The sequence below is a fragment of the Montipora foliosa genome, chromosome 1 (genome assembly GCF_036669935.1).
Source record: "Montipora foliosa isolate CH-2021 chromosome 1, ASM3666993v2, whole genome shotgun sequence".
Lineage (NCBI taxonomy): Eukaryota > Metazoa > Cnidaria > Anthozoa > Scleractinia > Acroporidae > Montipora > Montipora foliosa.
In genome coordinates this window covers 35574031-35596676 of record NC_090869.1, presented here as the reverse complement: position 1 = coordinate 35596676, position 22646 = coordinate 35574031, and the positions used below count along the sequence as shown (strand labels likewise).

General features: G+C 39.8%; 1 protein-coding gene across 1 annotated transcript in view; it reads right to left on the bottom strand.

The window, feature by feature from the left end:
* The window catches only part of LOC137997513 (engulfment and cell motility protein 1-like), a 35549-nt gene extending 13707 nt beyond the window's left edge, over positions 1-21842 (bottom strand). The window contains exons 1-15 of the mRNA XM_068843563.1: positions 21192-21842; positions 21000-21040; positions 18472-18541; positions 17298-17348; positions 16497-16589; positions 13910-13986; positions 11886-11985; positions 11642-11730; positions 10901-10966; positions 9616-9688; positions 8444-8494; positions 4153-4275; positions 691-819; positions 247-351; positions 22-133 (exon numbers count right to left, since the gene is read on the bottom strand). Coding sequence (XP_068699664.1) covers positions 22-133; positions 247-351; positions 691-819; positions 4153-4275; positions 8444-8494; positions 9616-9688; positions 10901-10966; positions 11642-11730; positions 11886-11985; positions 13910-13986; positions 16497-16589; positions 17298-17348; positions 18472-18541; positions 21000-21040; positions 21192-21272 — 1261 coding nt within the window. The 5' untranslated portion in view covers positions 21273-21842. The remainder of the gene's footprint in view (positions 1-21; positions 134-246; positions 352-690; positions 820-4152; positions 4276-8443; positions 8495-9615; positions 9689-10900; positions 10967-11641; positions 11731-11885; positions 11986-13909; positions 13987-16496; positions 16590-17297; positions 17349-18471; positions 18542-20999; positions 21041-21191) is intronic.
* Between the last annotated feature and the right edge of the window lie 804 nt (positions 21843-22646).

The following is a 22646-nucleotide window of genomic DNA, read 5'->3' as shown; positions in this document are numbered from 1 at the left end:
GTTTGCATAACATTTACTTACGCGGTTCTCCATTGATTTCCAGTACTTCACACAACATTTTTACCAGAGCAATACTGGCGCGAGCGAACGGGCACTCGTAGTCTTCTCCTCTACTTAGGTTTTCTAATACAACCTGAAAAAGTAAAGAAAGTTATCTCAATTGCCATGTCAAAGGACCTAACCGTCAAATACGCTGCAAAAACCAAATGCTATGGAATAATATCACATAACGTATTAACGTTGTACCTTAACATATTGCTCCTGGTGTTTCCGTGCAAAGTACACCATTGTGTGAAGTGGGAGTAAGCCAGGTGGTGTTTCATGGAAGTCATTCGCTGGAGAATCGATATCCTGTAAGAGAACAAGATTTTGCTTTGTTTTGTTTTGTTCAGTTTTTACTTTCTTTCTTCGAAACCGAGAAGACAGGTTTTGGCGATTTACGATCATGGATAGCATTATTAACGGTAGCGTTTATATATGGTATAACGGACAATGTATATGGCAATCCTGGTTTCAATTGTTAGGTGAGTGTCTTCAGCTTCAATCTTTGTTGTCCCAGCTTATTTAAGGCAGTGAATCAGTGTAAGAGAATGAGGAATAAAAGTGCATTGGTTTTCAAGAAATTGCAACAAAGAAAATATTTAAACCATCGCATATTCACATCATCTAGGCTAACGCCGAGTGACTCACCATAAAACCAAGTCTTTTAAAGTCCTTGGGCAGGACTCCAGCTTGAGAGATGGGTCGAGCTGAACTAGCACCTACAAGCTCCGACTCAAACACCACCTTTCTTAAGATATCAAGACTTTCGAACAGGTTCTGTGGAAAAAACGACAAGACGAATTCAGATTTCACGATTCAACCGTAATGAAGAATTATTCCATGAGCGCACGTTGGATATGGTAGAATGGCTCATAACCCATGATGGCTTAGCCAATCAAAACTCTCGAATTGCACCATCCAATGATTCAGTTTTTAATAATTAACATTATTCCATGAACGCGCGTTGGATATGAGATGGTAAATAGTTGGCTATAACCAGTCTCCAGTCTCCATCAAGGGCGAATGGAATAATTGCCTCATTAAATTCTGAACGCTTGGACACTCGGAAATTTAAGCCAATCAGTTTCCAGTTTAGCAACACTCGACGTCATCACTCTCCATATTAGGTAATACGGTATGTGAGCTGATAACCAAGATCGACTGAACCAATCAGAAAGCTCGAAACGCAATATCCGAGGATAAAATTTAACAACTGATTGTTAACGGTGCACCACGCCCATGGGAAGGATGGTAAACCAGACGCTTGGCAACGGACGAGGAAACAACGGAAAAACCAGGATCCTCGGCAGGATTCGTACCTACGACTTCCGAACCCACAGACCAGCGGGACACTTCGTCGATTCAGAACCTACGTAAACGGTCTAGCTTCCCCGGAGTTCTTATATATAGCTCAATGGTTAGAGCATCCGACAGGTGAAGTTACGGCAGCACTCCAAGCTCACTTTTTCAAAAAGTCGCCTTTTGGCGACCTTCAATTGTAAAATGGTCGCCATAAAAAAATTTTGGTCGCCCAAAAAAAAATTCGTTATGCCCAGGGCGGGCACTTGGCGTATGTTACATGAACGTCTACTACGCCGAGCGAAACGTTTGCAACACTTTCCTTGCCAAATTGTTACATTTACTCGCTTGCCGATTAAAATATTGTAGTAACGGGCAAGACAAAGAGAAGGAAGAGACTCAGAATATGGTGAAACTCCACTTGCCTGAGAGATCTTTGCATGATTTGCATAGAATTCTGCTTTAAAATAAAGTTCACACGCAGTTAATACTCGTAAGGTTCCACTTGGTGTCTCATATCCCTTAATTAAAACTGATGCCGAATTGTACAGGCAATTCCCATCGCCGGAAACCTTTACAGCTCGTAGGCCACGTTGTTCTTCAGGAAGTAAAGCAGTCCCCAGAGTATCTTCCGAAAACCTCGATAAATTTACTTTCGGGACGCTTTCCAATGCTGCACGGAGAATTTGCTCATGCTCTTCTTGCAGGTTGAGTACTCTTTCAGTTGATGATGAGTCTTCACTGACCAAAAGGTCTTTCAAGGTCTTGAAAATTTTCTCAAAGTCTTTCATCATGACAGAAAAGTAAGACTGAGCCCACTTTCATTTTTTTCACATTCTTTCATGGATGCAGACAACCCTTATGAAGCTTCTGATTGGATAGTTTTCGCGCGCAAAAGAATGTGACCCGTCCTTGCTTTAAAAATTAAATATCTGTACGCATCGTAACAACCTTATTCAGATTAAATTGTTGAGTTCAAACTCGATTAGAAGACACTTAAATCCGCTTTATAGTAACATTATTTTCTCTTTATAATCAACCACTATAAACTACAGTAACCCTGTGTGGATTTACCTAGTTTTGTTTATGCGTGACAGTTTTCATCGCTATGAGTGACTGAGATCGGCGATGACCAGCAACCCTGATAAAAGAAACCAACTTTCTCGGTTTATCCCATTTGTATCCCATATTTCGCGAAAATTAAAGAAAAAACCAGCTCACTTTTACCATTTTTTTTAGCGATCACTGTTGAAGGAAAAACCCCTTTTAGATTGCCTCGTTTTATCTCTCTCATTCAAGAGGCTAAAAACAACATTCTCGCAATCATTGATGCGTGACAACTGCACTTGGAGTCAGCACTGAAATTTTTTTTCGTTTGGGAAACTTAAACATCCTCACTTTTTTCCCACAAGACCGTGCCCCAAAACTTATATGATATACACAAAATAAGACAGAAATGCTCTCAACTAGAGTTATTTTTATTATAAACACATTGAAAATCCTGCAGCGTTCAATCTTGGATTGGATTTTGCCGCCAACAGGTCGACCGGGGCGGCAAATCGTCTGTGTTCACTGATGCGTCTCCACAGAGAACTGTCTCTGTCGGGATGGAAGTCAGTTCCGCTCCTCAGCAGGGTATAGGAAGTATAGTTTGGCTTGTTCCCAGTTTTCGCTCAATTTAGGTTTACGCATTCGTATCGAGTAGCGGAACGGCGAGAAAGAGAAAGACAGGTGATACCGTCGCTTTTGCTTTTGATAATTCGACCAAAGATCGATTAATTTTCCAAGTAAGTTTCTTTTAAAATCTGTCGGTCGCCAATTGGCGACTTTCGTCAAAATTTTAGTCGCCAAATATTTTTTCCACTCGCCATGGCGACCAAAATGGTCGCAGCTTGGAGCGCTGTACGGAGGTCTTGAGATCGAATCACGGAAGGATTTTTCAGTTGTACTCTCGTCCGTCACGGACGATAAACGATAAACTAGTTGCATGGCAACCGTTGCCACAATTTATCACTACAGAGCAAAGAACAGTAAAAAGGACTTTAACTTACTGGTTGTTTATCGTTTGTGTGGAGATATAAACAATTGCTCAAAATAATTATTTTTCAACGCGCAGGCTAGGCTGACTTTTTCATTTATTTATTTATTTCATTGCATTTCACATGCATCCCAAGACATATACTAAAAAATGGCGATTTTTTGTTTCAAAGAGAAAACTGCTAAGGCGACAACAAACAGTGGGATTAATTTGAAAATCGCGAGTTCTTCATTTCTTGTTGAAAACGTATCAATTGTTGCCTCCATTTCGGATTACTTTTTGCCACAGTTTTCGCTCAGTTCGTCACGGTGAACAAAGGCATTATCACGTAGATTAAAACAGAGAAACACAATGAAAACAGTAGATTTTCCCCCTAAATATATACACAAACCTCAGGTCATTCGATCAGCAGAAGCGTACCATAAATTGTGGAAAAATTGGCAGGTCCCTTAAAGTGCGTAATGTTTTTGGCACATGCTGCCTGAGTCAGTTGATCAAACCAACAAAAATGAAAGGCAAGAGACCTTATTCATAAATGACACCTGTTTTATTATTCTTTTGCTAAAGTGCAAATTAGCCTACCAAGCCTCATTTTAGAGCAAGAATTCTCTTCAGTTCACTGTACGGTACCGACACTTGGTGGGCTAATTTTGCACTTGGACAAATAATTACAAATTGACCGTTACTTATGAATAAGGTCTATGGCCACTTTAAATAATTCTTGAACATAACTGTTAATTTCCAGTTTCAAAAAGGCAAATTCTGCATCTTACCTGATTGCTAGCATTTCCTCTTGTGTTCACCATGTCTACAAGTAAGCTGAATAGGAGCGACTGATAAACGTACAGTTGGTGTGCCATTTCCCCTTTTATAACTCTTGTATCTCGGATTATATTCTAAAGGAAAAATAGAGATTGATTGTGGCTTAACTCACACATTTTTTTGTGTCTTTTCGTGTAGACAAAAAACGGTGTTCTTCAAACACCAAAGAACTGCCAAAAATAGCCTTTTTTACTTCTGCTGTGAGGAGTTACAAAAAGGAGAGGAGGTGGACGCCATGACGTCCATTGCTCAATAACTTGCTGCATCAAGTTGCGACTTAAAGGGGCTAAGTCAAGCAAAATTACGATAATTTCACGAGACCCATAATTCCCAAAAAGTAGAATGAAACATTGCAATAACCAATTAAAACCACTGAACAACATGAAAGAAATACAACAAAAGGAAAGAGAAGCATGGATGGACACAAATGGACATTGCATTTGGGTACATTTTTCAAGTTTATGGCAAATCGCTTGGATAAAGGCCGTTTTTGCTCAGAATCATCTTGATCGTGATGTCACGATTATGTTATTAGTAGAGGGATTCCAAACTGTCATTTTCGAGTTTTAAACTCGAGATAAACTAAATATTTCCCCAAAACACCCTAAAATAACGTGACATAGCCGCTAGTTGTTTAAATCACGTTTTTCTCAAAATCTACCCGTATGACTCCCCCTTAAAATTTCAGGAATAAGAAATTGGCTATGATTCAGCATTCATGCAAAGTAAAATAAAAATCTGTAAGGTAGATTTTGAGCTAATTTTGATTTCACATTTTCTTAGTTTGCGAAAAATGTGCCTTATAGATTTTTATTTTACTTTGCATGAATGCTGAATCAGAGCCAATTTCTTATTCCTGAAATTTTGAGGGGGGGTCATACGGGTAGATTTTGAGAAAAACGTGATTTAAACTACTAGCGCCCAGTCTCTCCTTAGGTACTCGGTCGTTCATTTTGGCCATTTGTTTACGTTTAATTGTTCAATTTTCACATAGTATGGCAAAAGACTTAAGCAAACAGTAAATAGAGAATGAAAAACATCCTGGGACATTATTCAAAAGAGTTAGAAGTTGGGCTGTTATAATCCATTAAAACTGTAGTAAGCCACCTTAACTACAGGAAGCCGCCAGCAACTAGTGCGGAAAGAATCGATCAGTAATCCTCGGTCATTGCGGCACATCTTATGGTCATCCGAAAGAAAAACGGCCTCCATATGGATGCCCTGACGAACCCTTCGGAAAAAGAGCTCTATTCTTCGGGAAACGTTTCCATTTGTTTTGGTTATTAACCATGATCGCTGATCATATAACAATAATAATAAAAACATATTTATATAGCGCAACCTAGACCTCGATGCGCTTTACAATGTTTCAAATAGATATAAAAATGAAATAATATAATTAATAAGTTGAAACAGTAAAAAATAATAATTTAAAATAAACATATTCGCCAATGTAAATATTAAATGTGTGGTACTGTTAAATTAGTTCAAAAACTTAGATAGTATAGGCTTCCCGGTACAGCGATGTTTTTACTGCTTTCTTAAAGACGTCAAGAGACTTGATGCTTTAGCAATTGAGAAGGAACAGTCGCCATAGGTGGACGTTCCGGCGCGAGGAACAGATAATAAGTTCTTGGAGGAAGATCTAAGTGAACGTGTAGGCTTATATTCATCCAGCAGTTCGTTAATATAGCTAGGAGCGAGGCCATTGATAACTTTGTAGATAAAGAGTAAGATCTTGAAGACAATGCGGTATTTAACAGGTAACCAATGGAGCTCTTCAAGAACAGGGCTGATGTGATCTTTAATCTTTGGTTTGCATACACCGCTAGCTGCAGTATTCTGTATTCTCTGTAGCTTTTTCAGCTGATAGTCCTGGAAACCATAAAAAATGCTATTACAGTAGTCAAGCTTTGGTGATACAAAAGCGTGGACAAGAAGAAGACCAGCTGATTCCAGTATGTCCATAAATGTTGCAGCTGCAGGATCAGTTGTGCAGTCAATATGGAAATTAAAATTCCCGACAATGAGAAGATAGTCCGAGACAAGTGCCAACTCCTCTAGTAAGGATCAAAACTGTTGAAAAAATTTCGTATTCCAGAGACCATTTTCCTTAGATGGCGGTGGGCGATAGACTACAACGAGATGGATTGTAGCTAGGGTTTCCAGAGTTGTTAATAATAAGAGACAGACATTCCATTGCAGAAGATGAGGAGTTAATTACTTCTTTGATTGTGAAACCTTTACGTAGAATAACCGCAACACCGCCACCTTTCCGAGAAGGTCTCGATAGATGTTGAATTTTGTAATCCTGTAGGGTATTCAAAACTTCAGCGACTGTAGAATCACCGTCGATATTAGCAGACAGCCATGTTTCAGTTATGGCCAATAAGTCGAGGTTATCATTGATTATAAGGTCGCAAATAGACGCAGATTTTTTGTTGACTGAAAACACGCCACACTAACTTGGCATAGTTTGACTGTTTAATGAGGCAACCGGATTAAATTTCCATTTTTGTAAATTATTTTTGATTACTTGTTTTCCACTTTCGACCTTTCAACTAAACAAACGTCTATCAATTCCCGCATAGGAAGGCTTCGGGGCAATGCGAAAAACAAATTCATAGGTTAGTGTAAAAACAAGCCAATGAAGCTTGAAAACAATTCGAAAAATAGATATTTCCCACGTTTCATGTGACCATTTATCCAACCGAATAAACTTTTGGCACGTGGAAATTTGCGCCATTTGTCACATATTGAATTTGGACAGATTTGGTCACTCAAACGAGAAAAGAAAAACTAAAAATTGCGGTTCAAATTCCAGTTGAGACTCAGAGTTCTACAAGGGTTCCAGTTGGTTATTATACTTCGCTGTCTCTTTAATTTTTATGTACTTCTCGTAGCTTAAGGGGGGCTAAGACCACGTTTTATCACTTTCAAGAAACTGCACTATGAGGGCCAAGTTGACAAAAAGTTATCTATGACAAAACATTGCGTGTGTGAATTACGTTATCAACCACAAAAAACGAAAAATCAAGCCGTCGACAACTAAAGAAGTTTTCGTTTTTAAAAAGAAAAACCTTCTTTAGTTGTCGATAACAAATACGGCGGTTTTGTTATCGACATCTCCTTTTCTCCCGTCTGTGAGCAAGTTAAAGTCAGCGGTTCTTCTTTACTTGTTATTATTCCCCCAAGAATTGACTCTATACCACTGTATCGCCAAGCCACGTTCTGGTACCATGTAAGACAGTGCTTTCAGTTTGAATGCGCTCAATAATGTGACGTAATACGTTACCATTGCAACAGGCGATCCCTCTAAAATCACCTTATATGTTGTCTTGAAATGCTTGTATCTCCAAGACAAACTCGGTAACCCCCATTTTTATCGCCGCCTAGAAGACAATTAGCTTTTCAAAGTTAAAAAAATTACCTGAAGCGGATTCAGAGCTTCCTTACAATCGGCATGTTTATGGTGGCTCTGAAACAGCTCTAGAGAATTTTTTCAAACTTCGTAAAGAGATTCATCTTGTCATGGTGATCTCTTTCTAGCAATAAAAGGCGGAGTTCACCCAGTTCGTTTTTGAGATGAAAGCGTTCAGTTCCTGTTGCTATGGTGACCTATCTCGACACAATAATGGGTGGGTCTTGTAAGTAAAAATTGGTGTTTCGTGTGATACCGCAACATTGCCGTTATGTGAAAAAGTGTTGAAAAGGGCAATCCTGGAATGACACATGTAGTGTCTTGAATTGTTGAAAGTGGTTTGAGAAACCTTGAAAAACGATAATGCCACTAAAGATTGTCACATAAAAATTTGCCTTTGAGGACGAGGCATTAATTTTATTTCGTTTCGGTTCTAAGGAGAACACCTTTACACTTTGTTCAGTGCTATAGACGTTTTATCGATTGCAAAAATCATGAACCAAAACATCTAACGATCTGTCTGCGCCTGGGAAACCATGTGAAAAGTCACGCTTTGTCGGAAGCAAAACACCTTGAAATATCGAAATTGTAAGGCAAATACTGAGAAAACATCTCAATCACCCTAAGAAACGACTCAATTTAAGAGTTTTACTCCTTTTTAGCAAGTATTGAATCACAGAACGCACTACCCTACGCTCCCTCCCGATCCAGAAAGGCCAACCTTGACAAAGAGACAAAAACCTTGCGTGACGTCTTAAATGGAAACTGCCAAAAAGAGCACTTGAACTGTTACATAAAATGAGGGTTGCTTTATAACTTACATTCATTATGTATCCTCGAACTCCTTTTTTGGATAGAGCTTCTGCAAATTGCTAAAGGGTAAATAAAAATCCAAAAGGGATTTGCATGAAAAAAAAGAGATGCAGCAAGGGTCTCTACACCGTAAGAGTCATTCAGTTTTCCGAAGAAAAAGATCAAGATTTAAGGCAACAGGATGTCTCTCCTGAAGTGTTCGTCACTGCAGTTGATGTAAAGGGTTATTTTACCTAACAAATAAATGCAAATCAGGGAAAAATGCTAAATATAGTGACCGAGCTCGTGGAGGGGGACTGGAAACTATACATTAAAAAGGCCTTTTTTCCTAAAAAACTAGCCAAATGACCAGGGTCAAAATTTTGTGAATTAGTAAACAATATGAAGAAGAAACAGTCTACATTTTCTTAAAAAGATCTATCAGACAGTTTTTCAGTTATTATCAAAATAGACGAAAATCGACGCTTTTGCCATTTACGAAAAACCTGTATGACAGATTTAACTATGCATTTCTATACATGATTATTTTTTCGTGCTATGGAAATTTTGAACTTTAAACCCTTTGATTCCCAACCCGGCCTGAACCGGCCATACTTATTACTTTACTCTATCTAACACCAGACGATTTTACTCGTCCGTAAATGGGGAACCCCTGGGAGTCAATGGGTTAAGATGGGCTCGTACGGCTAGTGTTTGAGAAAAAAGGCCTTTGAAATGTCAACTTTCCAGTCCCCCCTCCCGGAGCTCGGTCACTATATATAGCATTTTCCCCCCGATTTGCAATTATTTTTTAAGGTAAAATTACATTTTACATTAATTGTAGTGACTAACACTTCAGAAGAGCCATCCTGTTGCTTTAATTAAACGGATTTCAAAATCTTGATCTCTTTCTTAGGAAAACTGTAGTAAGCCACCTTAAAACCGGAGGTGCGGTTACGAGCAAACAAGTAAATACACCTTTTTTCATTTTATTTTACGGGAATTCAATAGCATCTTAGGAAGTACATACTCACGAATAAATGTTCATTTCAATCTTCGGTCAATTCAATTGCGCAATTTTCCATGCTAATACATCTTCGATAACATCACTGGAATGTCATTTTCATTATTGTAAAGTTTATTATGTGTTTGGAATAACATTAAAGTATAACAGAGGAGATACAGTGTAAGCGCAACGTACCTTCTTATTTGCTGTACGCATAAAGAGACTATTGATAAGTGCAATCCCATTCAACTGGATATCCGGATTGGGGCTGAAAGAATAACCGAGCGTATGCATCATTCGACATCTATGGTAATTCAGGTTCATTGAATCGACTAATAAATTATTAAGCATTGATATCCTTTCGTCTCGAAAGACTTCATTCCTGAAAGTCTGATACCATTACTACATGAATTTCATTGACAAATATTTGGTAACGAAGTATCTAATGTCGTTAACAGCAGTTTCCTTCCATTAATTTTTGCTCAGAGCGTTCAGTAGCCCACTTCAAGACGAAAAATACTCGTGCTGCACGTACGGCACGCATTCTTACAAACATCTTGGCGGTTCTCTGCGTAAAAACGACGTGAAATCACCGAATTTGAGGATTTAACGGCGGATTACGTAAGCATGTAAATGCGAACCATTCATTCTGTATTTCTACTCTGAAACCGCTCCTACACAACAATTTATTCTTATGATATTCGCTCACATTGTACGACGCGAAAGATATGGAATAATCGGGAAAGACTTACGACAGTGCAAAATTACATTTTGAGAAGACGTTTTCGTCGCCGTCGAAGCTCCCCAATATCTCTAAACTATGCGGTGTGGATTGCTACACCCACACGATGTTTGCAGGAAGCAGGAGATGTCATTAACGGTGAGAAAAAATCCGAAGGTACGAGTAATCTTAAGCCCCGGCTACACGTTGTAACATTGTTATAAGAACGCTTCTAACAATGTTAGATACGCATGTAACATTGTTGGAAACACGTCACTTTAGTCGCAATTTCCACCTACGCCATTTTTGATTGCTCATGGTTCTCAGATTGGAGACTAGACCCTTAACTCTGATAATGTGATTGGTCTTTGCAAAACAACATTAGGGACCTTTAGATCAGAGGAAAAGGACGATTCAGAGTACGCGTTTTCCGTATTGAGCATGCGCATTAGGTTTGGAGGCCCACATTTTTCGAAGTGCGCGTGCTCAGAACGGAAAACTCGTACTCGCAGCAGTCTTTGCCCTCCGATCTAAAGGTCCTTATTGTTGAAAGAGCGGCTAAACGCTTCAACATTTGTTGTGTTTGATCGAAACAACAAAAAATGTTGAAGAAACGTCATCAAACATGGATGCTACACGTTCTAATATTGTTGATCCAACAAATGTTCTATAACAATGTTTGAACGTGTAGCCGGGGCTTAAGACATAGATATGCCGGATGTAATAGACGTCCCAAACTACGATGACTTCAAAACTCACTTTTGAAGATGCAGGACAAGGTTCTCAAACACTACTTCTTTCTCAACGACTGGGTAAAATGCTGGGCTGCAGGAGACAAAGAAAAACAATCCACTTTTTACCAGATGCCAAAGAAGTTGAAGGATACCTGTTTATGACAGTACAGTACTGTTTACCATGGCCATGCATGTTTACATTCTGGTCAAAATGGACCCTGACCTGTTTCCACTCTTCGCACGTACTACTTATTTCTAGCAATAAGTTAAGTCTAAGCCCGGGGTGCTCCCAGAAAAATTGAATGGGGGAGTGCCGCCCACTTCCTGAAACCCTTACCATATCTCAGACCAAAATATGCGATTTCCCCTACACTACTTCAGACGTGACCAAAAATTTGACACCCTATTTCAGACCTATTTCAGCTGTTGTACAGTTGGCTTAATAATTCAAGAAAGACTTTGTTGGTGGTCTTATCGCCTAGTGATGAAGAAGAAGCTTCTTCTGAAAAATACACCCAATTGAAGACTCGAGTGAATGCTTGAATTTTGAATAGCTAAATTGAATGTTTGAATTGCCGAATGCAGGTTTGACTTTTGACACTAAAAACGCGCCATAACATTGCTATCACAGGTGGTAAGAGTTAATGTGAGACCTGGTTAAGAGCATCGTCTTATGCCAGTAGTTTGCAGAAAAATAGAGAGCTTTCTATTCTTTTGGCCTAAAAGCATATTTCTATTTTGTCTATTACTGCAGTTCTAACAATACCTGTTCGTTGACACAGCTTCTAATATTGAGAGGCACCTCTTGAGTACAGTTGCATCCACTGGGTTTTTCTTGTTAACAAAAACTGTTAGCTAAGTAAAACATGCAGAGTTTTCAGTTAGCTGAACACCTTTAATGGCTTTGGGCATTTCAGTGAAAAACAAACTCATTATACGTGTAGCACTCATTTAACGCAAGAAGGAGTATTTCTGTTTAAGCAAAATAATTTATTGATACATGTAATTACATTTTTGATAAATCCGTGAGTTAGAAGGTCCCATGAAACATCTCCATGATCCATCAGTTCTTGAAACGATGTCAAGCAGTTTGCAAGGGTTTCATTGCTCCTGTGCATATTGTAATCAAGACAATAATTTTTACTAAGAAAATAAAGTTACGTTTATTAATAATAGTCTGCAAGAAACCGTGTGACATTGACAAGGGAAAGGTGGGGAGTGGGGAAAGGCGAAGGGGCTGCCTGGCCTGGTCTTAGTCCCAGTCTTGGGTTACCTTAAAAACTCCCTTGGGTAGCCTACTGGGGGACCCGGGCTCACAACAGATTTACATACGGAATCAGATAGGGGTGTCTTAGCCTGTGCGCAGCCGGACATGGAGCAAGGATGGCACAGTCGGTTAGTGCGCGGCCTTGGTGCAAGAGGTCCTGAGTTCGATTCCCGGATCTCGCATCCTTGTTTCGACTCCTTTCCTTTCCGTGTAGCTAGTAGCTTTAAATACCCGTAAAACGGAGCACTGATGGAGCGGGGGGATTAAAATGAGCGCACCGTCGACCTCAGGTTTGTCAGTAATTGAAAGTTACTGTTACGAGTTATCGACGTTAAATAAGGTCTACTTTACTTTACTTTACTTTACTTTACATGTAACTCGAAACCAAGGTCAAAACCTACTACAGCTGTAGATATAGTCCGTCTGCGCAACGGCTCCCAAAAGCTTGTTCTGATATGTCGCAGTTTTACAGGGATTTCTGTAACCCTGTCCGATTGGCTAAAAACTTACACTCTCTGTAATTGGACATTTACTCACTCAGAGAGTTCAAAGCCCTAAAAGATCAGTTTTATATTGATTGTCTTCTATCTGAGCAGGAAAACTCGCTGCTGCGGGAATTTCTTGTATACAGAAATATATTTGTTACTGTGAAAATCCGAAAACGGTGAAAACTAGGAATATTTTCATGAAATGTTATTCAAGTAAACAAAGCCAATCTAGCGAGAGAATACTAAACCGCAACCAGTAACGGTTATAAGTTTGTAGTTTCATGTCGCTTCTGATTCGTTGCTGCGCGATGGGAAATGTTAAAACCAAATCAATGTGTTGACGGTTTTTTTGGATCCGCACGTGCTACGGCAGATCTTTGATTTCGATAGGTGGTTTGCAACCAATCTCAAGGGACAAAAATAACAATGCTGCAATGTACAATTGCTGGTGGACGAACAAAAGGAGGTAATGAGAGATCTTTTGTTTTCGTCAACCCAAATGGCGGCGATGACGTAACGTGAAAACCACCTATTTGTTTGCGATCCATAGCAAAGACAAATTCAAACGCTCAATTTTTGGCGAATGTGTCGAACTTTTCCCATCTCTTTGCACGCAATACCCTTTCATGATTCCTTTCTAAAACGTTACGACATAAATTGCAATAAACAAAACAATAATAAACATCGCCTTTTCAGTTTTGACCTTTGGCTGTTGAAATGCAAAGCACTTTTTCTCTCATGCAAATAACGGATGCGTGACTCTACGGTCAAGTGAGTGAACGCCGAATCACAACTAGCACGTAAGAATTTATCCCATCAGAAAGGGATACAGAAATCCCTGTAAACTCTGAAGAACCTTTTCGGATCCGGTAGTTTCGTCTGTCTGTGATGCAGGCTAGGGTGTCCTGGCCATCTGTTATTCAAAAGGTGGGGGCAAGCTTATACTAGACCGTAGTTGTTCCATATGAAGATAATGCAGGTCGCTGGATAAAACATAATCTGGTGGAAGACAGTGATTTTTCCAGCAGATAGAGCTATCAAATTCCCAAACAGCCAAGACGAAATAAATCATTGTCCGTTGAATTAGCACTATCCAAACCAGCCCAGTTATCCAATAATTACTGAGAGTGATTCCTCAAGCAAATAGCGCTGAACTGGGACCAGATTCCAGATTCAAGATTAGAAGATTCTGTGGGTCCTAGATGAAAATCTGGAAATTATGCATTTCCCTTAGCTCATTAACAGTTTTACTGGTTAACCAACAGTAAGGATCACTCACTCTGGCTTGTTTTCCACCATGCTAATGAGAAGGTTCAGTCCATTTCTTTTGATAAACTCACTCGCAAAAGTTGCATCCTGACAAAGATTGGAGAATGACAATAATTATCACTGTAAATAATAATTATCATAATGATTAAAACAAGACAATAATTTGTGATAGTAATAATAACAATAATATATGTAACATCAATTGTTACTGTCATTACTATTACTATTATTTCAAGTCCATTAAGTCTTGCCGTTTTTAACTTAAGGTGCCGAGTTCAATCCATGAGCCTAGGGCAGCCATAAGTCTGCTGGATTACTTGATGGATAGGGTCCTCCTAAGTGTGTGAGCAGTTTCAAAGAGGACGGTCTTCTGTAGCTCTGTTATTCTGATATTGCCTGGGATCTTGCCGATGTAATTTTCGGTTCCCTTCTTGATAAGCCCAGAAGCTCCAATGATCACTGAGACAGTTGTTGTTTTCTCGATTTCAATCTCAAGATCTTTGTACTTTGTGAGTTTTCCATTGTTTTCAGGGAGGTTTTCATTTCTGTGGGGATAGACATATCGATAAGCAGACAGGTTCTTTCCTTCTTGTCTTTCACCACTATATCTGGTCTGTTTGCTTTTTTCTCTTTGTCAGTTTGGATTGGCATGTCCCAGAGTATAGTCGCTGTTTGGTTTTCTGTCACAGTAGCTGGTTCACGTTCGTAGTGTTTATCTTGTACTTTGATGTTATACTGTTTGCAGATTGTCCAGTGGAGATATGCTGCAGCTTTATAGTGTCTTTGTATGTACTCTGTCTTTGCAAGTTCGGGGCATCCAGAGACAAGGTGGTCAATTGTTTCTTGAAATTGCCCAAAGATTCTGCACTTTGGGACGGTGCCATCTTTTAGGATCTTGTTTCGTTTCGGTAGTAGTTGGTCTTGATGCATTGATCTTGGGCAGCAATAATGAAAACCTCTGTTTCTGATTTGAGGCCAGGTGTACTCAGCCAATTGTGGGTTTTGTCTTGGTCTACAGTCTTCTCTTTTGTTCTTTTTGGGTACTGACCGTGCAAAGGCTTTTCTTCCCATTTGCTCTTGAGTTGCTCTAAAGCTTGGTATTTAGCTTTTAGCTTGACCCTTCAGGAATAGCTCGCGGCTGGCTTATTCTCTACCACTTCAGCTACTGGTAGGCTGAGTTCACACCCGTATTTTGCGGCTTGATGGTGTATGGACATTGTTTTCTTGCCACGGTCATGATCCCTTGCAATTTTGAGGAGGTAATCATCTTTGTAAGTGGGAGGCGCGGTGACCTCATGGTTAGAGTGCTCGACTCAGGAGCGAATGGTCCGGGTTCGGGTCCTGGCCGGGAACATTGTGTTGTGTTCTTGGCCAAGACACTTTACTCCCACGGTGCCTCTCTCCACCCAGGTGTATAAATGGGTACCGGCGAAATGCTGGGGGTAAACCTGCGATGGACTGGCATCCCATCCACAGGGATGTAGAAATACTCCCAGTTGCTTCATGCCATGGAAACCGGGATAAGCTCCGGCCTGATGGGTCACTTGGCTCGTATGCAGACTTTACATTTTTAATCATCTTTGTTGTTGAGATATGCGTTTAGGTCAATTGTGGTTGTTTTGTAGGTAATTTCCAGTTGTACAAGACCCCTTCCACCTGCCTTCCTAGGGCTATATAACCTGTCCACATCAGCTTTTGGGTGGTGCATTTTTGTCATTTTCAAGATTTTCCTTGTTTTTCTGTCTAGCTTCATAAGTTCTTCCATTTTTCAGTTTATGATGTTGAAACTAAAAGTAACGACTGGGACAGCAAAAGCGTTGATTGCAGGGATTCTGTTGGCATTGAGCATTAGGCGAATTCTGCGGGTAGTACTCTTTCCGAATTTTCTCTTTCATCTTTGCATGTTGGATCCCATGTCCTTCATTCACACCAAGGTATTTGTAAGTGCCTTCCTGCTCAAGGTCTTGTATGGTGGTGCCAACATCGAGTTCGATGTTCTCAGTCTTCGCCAGTTTGCCTCGCTTGAATGTAGCTCTAACCCTAACCCTAACCATTCTTCTATCATCACTGAAGCCTTTGACAATTTGAAGTAGGCCTTTGTGATCTTGGTTGACTTTGTTGGTTCTCTACTCTGTCCCGAGAGGATTTTATCCCAGTACTGGACAGTTTTCCCCTCTCCTCAATTGATTTGATTAGCACTAGAGACTAGACACTTAAATAAAGTAACCCTTTCCTTTCTTTGCTTTTTCCCCATTTTCATGTCTTCATCCCACTTCCTTTTGACTGCTTTAAGAAGCTTTTCCTTGCTTTGTTCAATGTAACCTAAGTCGCCTCAACCCTCTCACTTCATTGTCTGCTCTCAATGGTAAAATTAAGTTTTGTGTTCACAGCATAAAATGTGTTCAGCAATCATTGGGCTGAAGTTCAAATTTGTTCTTGCCCAAACGTTTTCAAAAAAGTACTAAAAAGCATTAAACATGCTAACATTGTGATGGTTTTATGACAATTAGCAGCTTACATGTGATTGTCATTTGCAACTGATGGCAAATACAAAGCTTAGCTTTGCTAATAACTGTGAAGCAAGTACAAATCCAAACCTCTGCTATAATAGACAAAGTTGATAGAGCATTTCTTTTCTCATCTGGATTGGGTGCTTGCAGACGTTCAAAAGTTTCCTGGGCAAGCTTTGCCTGCAATTTAAAAAGAAGCATTCAAAGTATGGTGTTCAGTGCACTTCCCAAAATTTAACTGCTTTTTGAGACCTCTTACTGAAGGAGACAGATGGAACTCCGGGGTGTGACAGTGAGAGCAGCCTGTCTGCCTAATGCTGATGGAATTCTTACATACATGTAACTTATACTTTTGACTTGTTTATCCCTTTCATTAATGTTTTTTGACATTCCAAAACGCCAAAGGGAGTGGTCAACTAAGTATAAAAGTGTATTCACCATGGCAGTAATACAGCACTACTGTCAAAAAAGAATTTTCCTACTAACTTTTATTAGGACAAAAGATACTACAGCTGTAATTAAAAACACATCAATTTGATACACTTGCCTACGTTGCTTGTGCTTATTAATACCCTGGTACACACAGGCAAACTTAAATAGTAATTTAAATGTTGTAAGAGACTATTCATCAGATCGACATCAATACGCATGCGAGAATCCACGCAAGGGTGCCCCTTTTGGCGAGACCACACAATCACCCAATTTGAACAAAATTAGGACACATTCTCTTTCGATGTAATGCAATTATTGTGCCCCTGTTGCAACTTGAGAGTTACTGTACCAGTGTATTTTAGCTATTTTGCATTTTGTATGGAATAAATCACAGGCAATTATAGACATAATTATGTACAGATTTTTCTGAAATTAAAAAAAATATGAATCACTCACTGGAGAGAGGGTGAGCCTTAAAACTGTTCCATTCTTAAGTCCCTTCCTGTTCTATAAAGAGATGTGAAAATACCTTTACAATCAAACAAGTGCTGCATGAATTAAGCTCTTAGGAACTTTGTCCATAACATTCAGGAGTGGTACAATGAGTGTATATTCGTTTCATTTGACACCATTTCTGGTTCTGCCAAAATGAGAGAAGTGATGCTGATGCAAAAAAAAACAAAGCGTAAAGAAAGATACCAAAAGGGCACTTTGTGCATATCAAAGTCTCAAAATTTTGTGATGCACTTTGAGCCCTGAAGACCCAAACGTCATGGTAAAACTAAATGTCATGTCACTCACATAAGACTGTTAGATGAAGATGACTGTTCCCACAAGCAGTGTTTGATCAGAAGGTGATTTTAGTCTACTTTAGTAACCCTCCCACGCCCCCCCCCCCCCCCACCTCCAGTCTCCTTCGCAGCCGTTATTAGGGTCGTCACACAACGCTCCTCCCCACTAACGGCTGCTCACGAGAGAGACACATTCCTTTTCCTAAAATTGACCAGTAAGAAACAGGCATCCATATTCTGGAGACCTGGTCCAAATCCCTCTCTATTACTTGAAAGCAAACATTGGTGGATCTATCTCCTTCTTTTTCAAAAGTGTGTGAACAATTCAAGTTTAACGAGTTAAACAAGCATCAAAAAGAACCGATTATATCTGCAGTGCTGAAGAAAAAGGACCTATTTGTTAGTTTACCAACTGGCTTTGGAAAATCTGTCATTTTTCAAGCTCTACCTATGGTATTTGACGGCTTCACTGGCGAGTCTGGCCACATTGTGATTGTTGTTTCGCCTTTGCTTTCCCTGATTAAGGATCAAACCGCACGCTAACGACAGGTAGGAATATCCTGCGTAAGTCTGAGCGACGCGAGTACACAGGGAGAAATAGATCTCGTTGAAGGAGGATTTTATTCGGTCGTTTACACAACGCCAGATTGGCGTAGCCGATAACAATAACGTGCATTCTATTGATTCTCAAAAACAAAGGGAAAGGAATGCGTCTCTCTCATGAGCAGCCGTTAGTTGGGAGGAGCGTTGCGTGACGACCCTGATAACAGCTGCGAAGGAGAGTACCCCCCCTCCCCCCCACCTCTATAACAAAGAAAAACAATTATTAATTGTCTTACTTCTTCTGTAATATAACAGTTGTAGTCAGAATATTGAAATGCGTATTGTTCTGGAATTGGTAGAGACCACCTAAAATGACATAAAATAAAAATCACTCCATTAAAGCTTCAAGATTAGCTGAGCAAAAAATGCTCCAGACATTGTGGAGACTGTCAATCAGTAATCAGATTAAACCAAGGGAGAACAAATCAAATGTTGGCTTTTTGATAAAAGGCGAAAACTGGAGTTTCCAAAGAAAAACGTTTTGGCGAGAACTGGGTAGAGAAACTCAATGACGTTAAGTCCTGGAATTGAGCTTCGGACACATTAATGCAAGGCAAAAAAATTAATTTTGTGCACATCACTGTGCCAACCCAACTTACCGAAATAAACCCATTGACTCCTCAAACAACCTCTAGAGGACGCCCGCATTTGATGAGTAAAATCGTTTGGTGTAAGAGGCCATTGGGTTCATGGAGGGGACTGCTTAAATATTATGCATGTACCCTACATGTACATTAAAGGATATGTTTCTTTATGTACAAACTACTCTCTTTCGTCCATCCTTAAACAGGCTTGATCACTATAACACAAGCTCTTTTTAATGGAGGGGACTGACTCCTCAGCTGCCCTTCTAAGAATGCCCCCAGTTGACGAAAAAAATCATTTGGCGTTAGACAGAGTAAAATCTGTTGAGTCTCACTCCCAGGAATCAATGGGTTATTAACTTATCGATTCCTGGGAGTGAGACAGCAATAATAGTGACTATCTCCACCAAAAAAACTCTTTCAATTCTGGTAACATTCTCACAAGAGGCCAGTTCAAGTTACATGCACTTCCTCTGAGCAACCACATTCTCACATCACAAGAGATTTGACTGGAAAACATTAGACTTAACAAAAGCATACAGTTGTACATGTGGGAATGGAAAATTACTCACTATATTGTCTTGGGGGAGAGTAATTCTACTAGAATCTTCATAAAAGAGGGTATTTTTAGAACACAGGTCCATTTTATACAAGAGTGGGAGGGGAGTTAGCTTATGAAGGGGAAAGAGAACCGGTTAATTGTAGAGATTTATTTATTGATGATGACTTGGGGATACATGTCCATGTACCTGGAAAAAATCCAAGTGCTCCTTTGCAGGAGTTGAACAGGTCTACGACCTTCGGATTGCTACATGTAGTTTGGATTCTCAACCACTTAGCTTTAGAGGAAACATGGGAGTCAGGTCATTAAACTATATTCTCACGACAAAATTGTCACGTCATACTGCTTTTTGTCACATGAATCTAGTTCAATGGCCTGGCTTCCTCAGGGCTTGAAATTAACGAAAACTTGCTTGCAATTTTGCAAATTTTAGTCACAAAATCGTCATGCTGCATTGTAGTGTCAGCGGTTTAACAAAACAAAATATGACCCTGCAATACTCGTGTGTAAAGAAATCGCTGAAAATGGCGAATGGTCGAAGAAATGGAGTTGTGCATGTAACATCGCAGAAAATTCACGGCGATAAACAAAATAATTTTGTCACTTCTTTCTTTATTTTAGCAAAAGGAGCAGAAAAAGTGGCAACTGCTAATCCTATTGTTTCGAAGGAGCAAAGGTGAAAATAGGTCACAAATCTGTGACTTCTCCAGATATTTTAGTCACAAAGGGAGAAAATTCAGTTGCCATTTCAAGCCCTGTTCCTTGAGTCTTCTATGGCTCAGTTGTAGAACATCCGAACTAGTAAACGGAAGGTCGTAGTTGAACTGCTGGAGAGGCAAACTCAGATTTTTTCTGAGTATCCAGAGTCATCATCGATAAATAAATTCCGTCATTTCATTCATTGGGGATATCAAATTATTAACATCTCTTTCAGAACAACCAGGCTAACAGTAATCACGAATCATCAGATTATACCTTGTAAAGGGTAGTATGGATTTGGTTTGCCACTACCCGCTGAGTGCACTTTTTATTAACCTAAATTCTGGAAATATGCTACTTAGGTAGTCCCAAATGACAGAAAATAGGCCATTCTACTTGACTGAACTTCTCACAAATTTTAGATCAATGGAAAGTACCCTGAGGCATATATCCTTCCTCAAAGATGAAAAATGAAATGTGATTGGATCAAACATGCAGCAATCCAGTCATGTCTGGGCAAAAAATACAAACAAATGACCACAAATGCCAAGGGTTTAGAGGAGGAATGGAATGAATGCAGTGTCTGAGACACATTGCCTATACTGGCGCCATTACAATGCCCATCCACATACTTAATTTCCTTGATTTTTTGATAATTGTAGGTGAAAGGAGATTTGGAAGAAAAGTCAAACCGAGCAGGACTAAAGAGCCAGGGGTATGGGAAGAGAGCAATGAATACGGTGTTTAAATTTAGACACATTCCATCAGAACGTAGTTCTAATTACAATGTACACTTTTGCCTATCATTTCTCTAGATCTGTTGATAAACACGTTTAAATGAAAGCAAAACATCACTCAATCAATATATTTTTTCAAACATGTGTCGGTGAGCCTGAATTTAACAAGACATTACGCTTACTTTGAACAAACTTCCTTGATGATTTCATCCAAAGGAAGACTCTGTTAACAAGATTAAAAAGTTAGTAGTTAACATTGCGTACTTTAACAATTGACCTATTATTAACACACATAAACCAACATACATAAACAGAAAAAAATGTTCTAAAATTGAATGTTCGAACACAAACAGTCTCAGCAATACGGTACGAACCTGGTCAAATGTTGTGAGCAGCGGAAGTTGGCCTTCTTTTTCGATAGCTAGCTTAATCTGCCCAGGATCCACAACCGACATAGTCGACGAGACTTTCTTTCGTCTTCGAGGTCGATTCGGCGAAACTTGCTTTCTCTTTCAGCGAAACAAATTAGCGGAAATCAAAGCCAGCAATTCGACACGATCCTCCAACGCCGTAGACACCTCCAAATGCTTTCCAATTTTGAGTGATTGAGGCAGTTTTTCACCAAATTCGCCACATAACTAAGCTCTTGAAATGAGGAAAGACTTAAAGTAACATCCACAAGAAGCTGATCGCTTTACAGTGCAATGAGTAAAGAAAAATTACCTCCTTCTACGAGGTCAAACATGCACAGGCTTCACAGCCTTTACTTCCGACGGAGATAGTGACTCCCACCAGAGACAAAAGTATGACCGTCCCTCCCCAAGGAAGGAACTCAACAGTGAGCAACTTTTGTTATTTTGAGCAAAATAAAGATTTTTCATCCAAACAAAGCTAGTGTATGTGCAATCTGACTAAATTTTCCGTACGTGTACAGAAGTTTGGATTTTCTTAAATCTTGATAATGAAAAAAAAGCAAAGCTATTTCCTGCAGAGAGGGGCTGTTAAGAGTTTCGTTTCCTTCCCATGATCCTCTTTCGCAACGATTGAAATATGGCGGCCGAAACGAGTAACGCAACCAGCTATGCAGGTTGCTATAAATTTTGAAGATGTCCTGAAAAATGAGGGAGCGAAGCTTCAAAATCAAGTTGAATTGACTGTTGATTACTTAAACGCACCAAACTACCGCTAAATTGCAGGAGTGATGCATGTCGTGCGCCAAGGCAGAAACTGAAAAATATCATTGTGGGATCGAAAGCAGCGAGGAGATTTAACGAGAGGGTAAGAACCTTTCTAGTCTCCTATGCAGCCGTTCTTTTTGTGGGGAAGGGTTACGTTTTTGCAAACGTTGGCGGTGTGGCACTTATATTTTAACAGACTTAACTGATTAGAGTGTAATGTGAAGTGCCAGCTTTCTACCCCATATGAACCATGTGAGCGTTGGCCCTACTAATGGAAATGGGCCAACACAAGGACAGAGAAAAATCCCGACCAGGGTGGGAATTGAAGGTCGTAGGTTCAATTCCCACCCTGGTCGGGGTTTTTCTCTGTCCTTTAGGGCCAAGGCTCACATGGTTCATATGGGGTAGAAGGCTAGCACTTCACACTTTAATCAGTTAAGTCCGTTCTTTGTGTGGTCACGCAACACTCCACCTGGGGGAGGAGTGTCCCCCAGGAGGAGTGCTGCGTGATCACACAAAGAACGGCTGCGTACAATGAGTATTAGAAATTTCCGTTTTTACGAAATACTCTCTCAGTGAGGAAGTGCCTCCGCTGGGCGATATCAATTTTGTATTTTATTGTTTCATTTCCGAGTAAATCTGCTCTAAAAT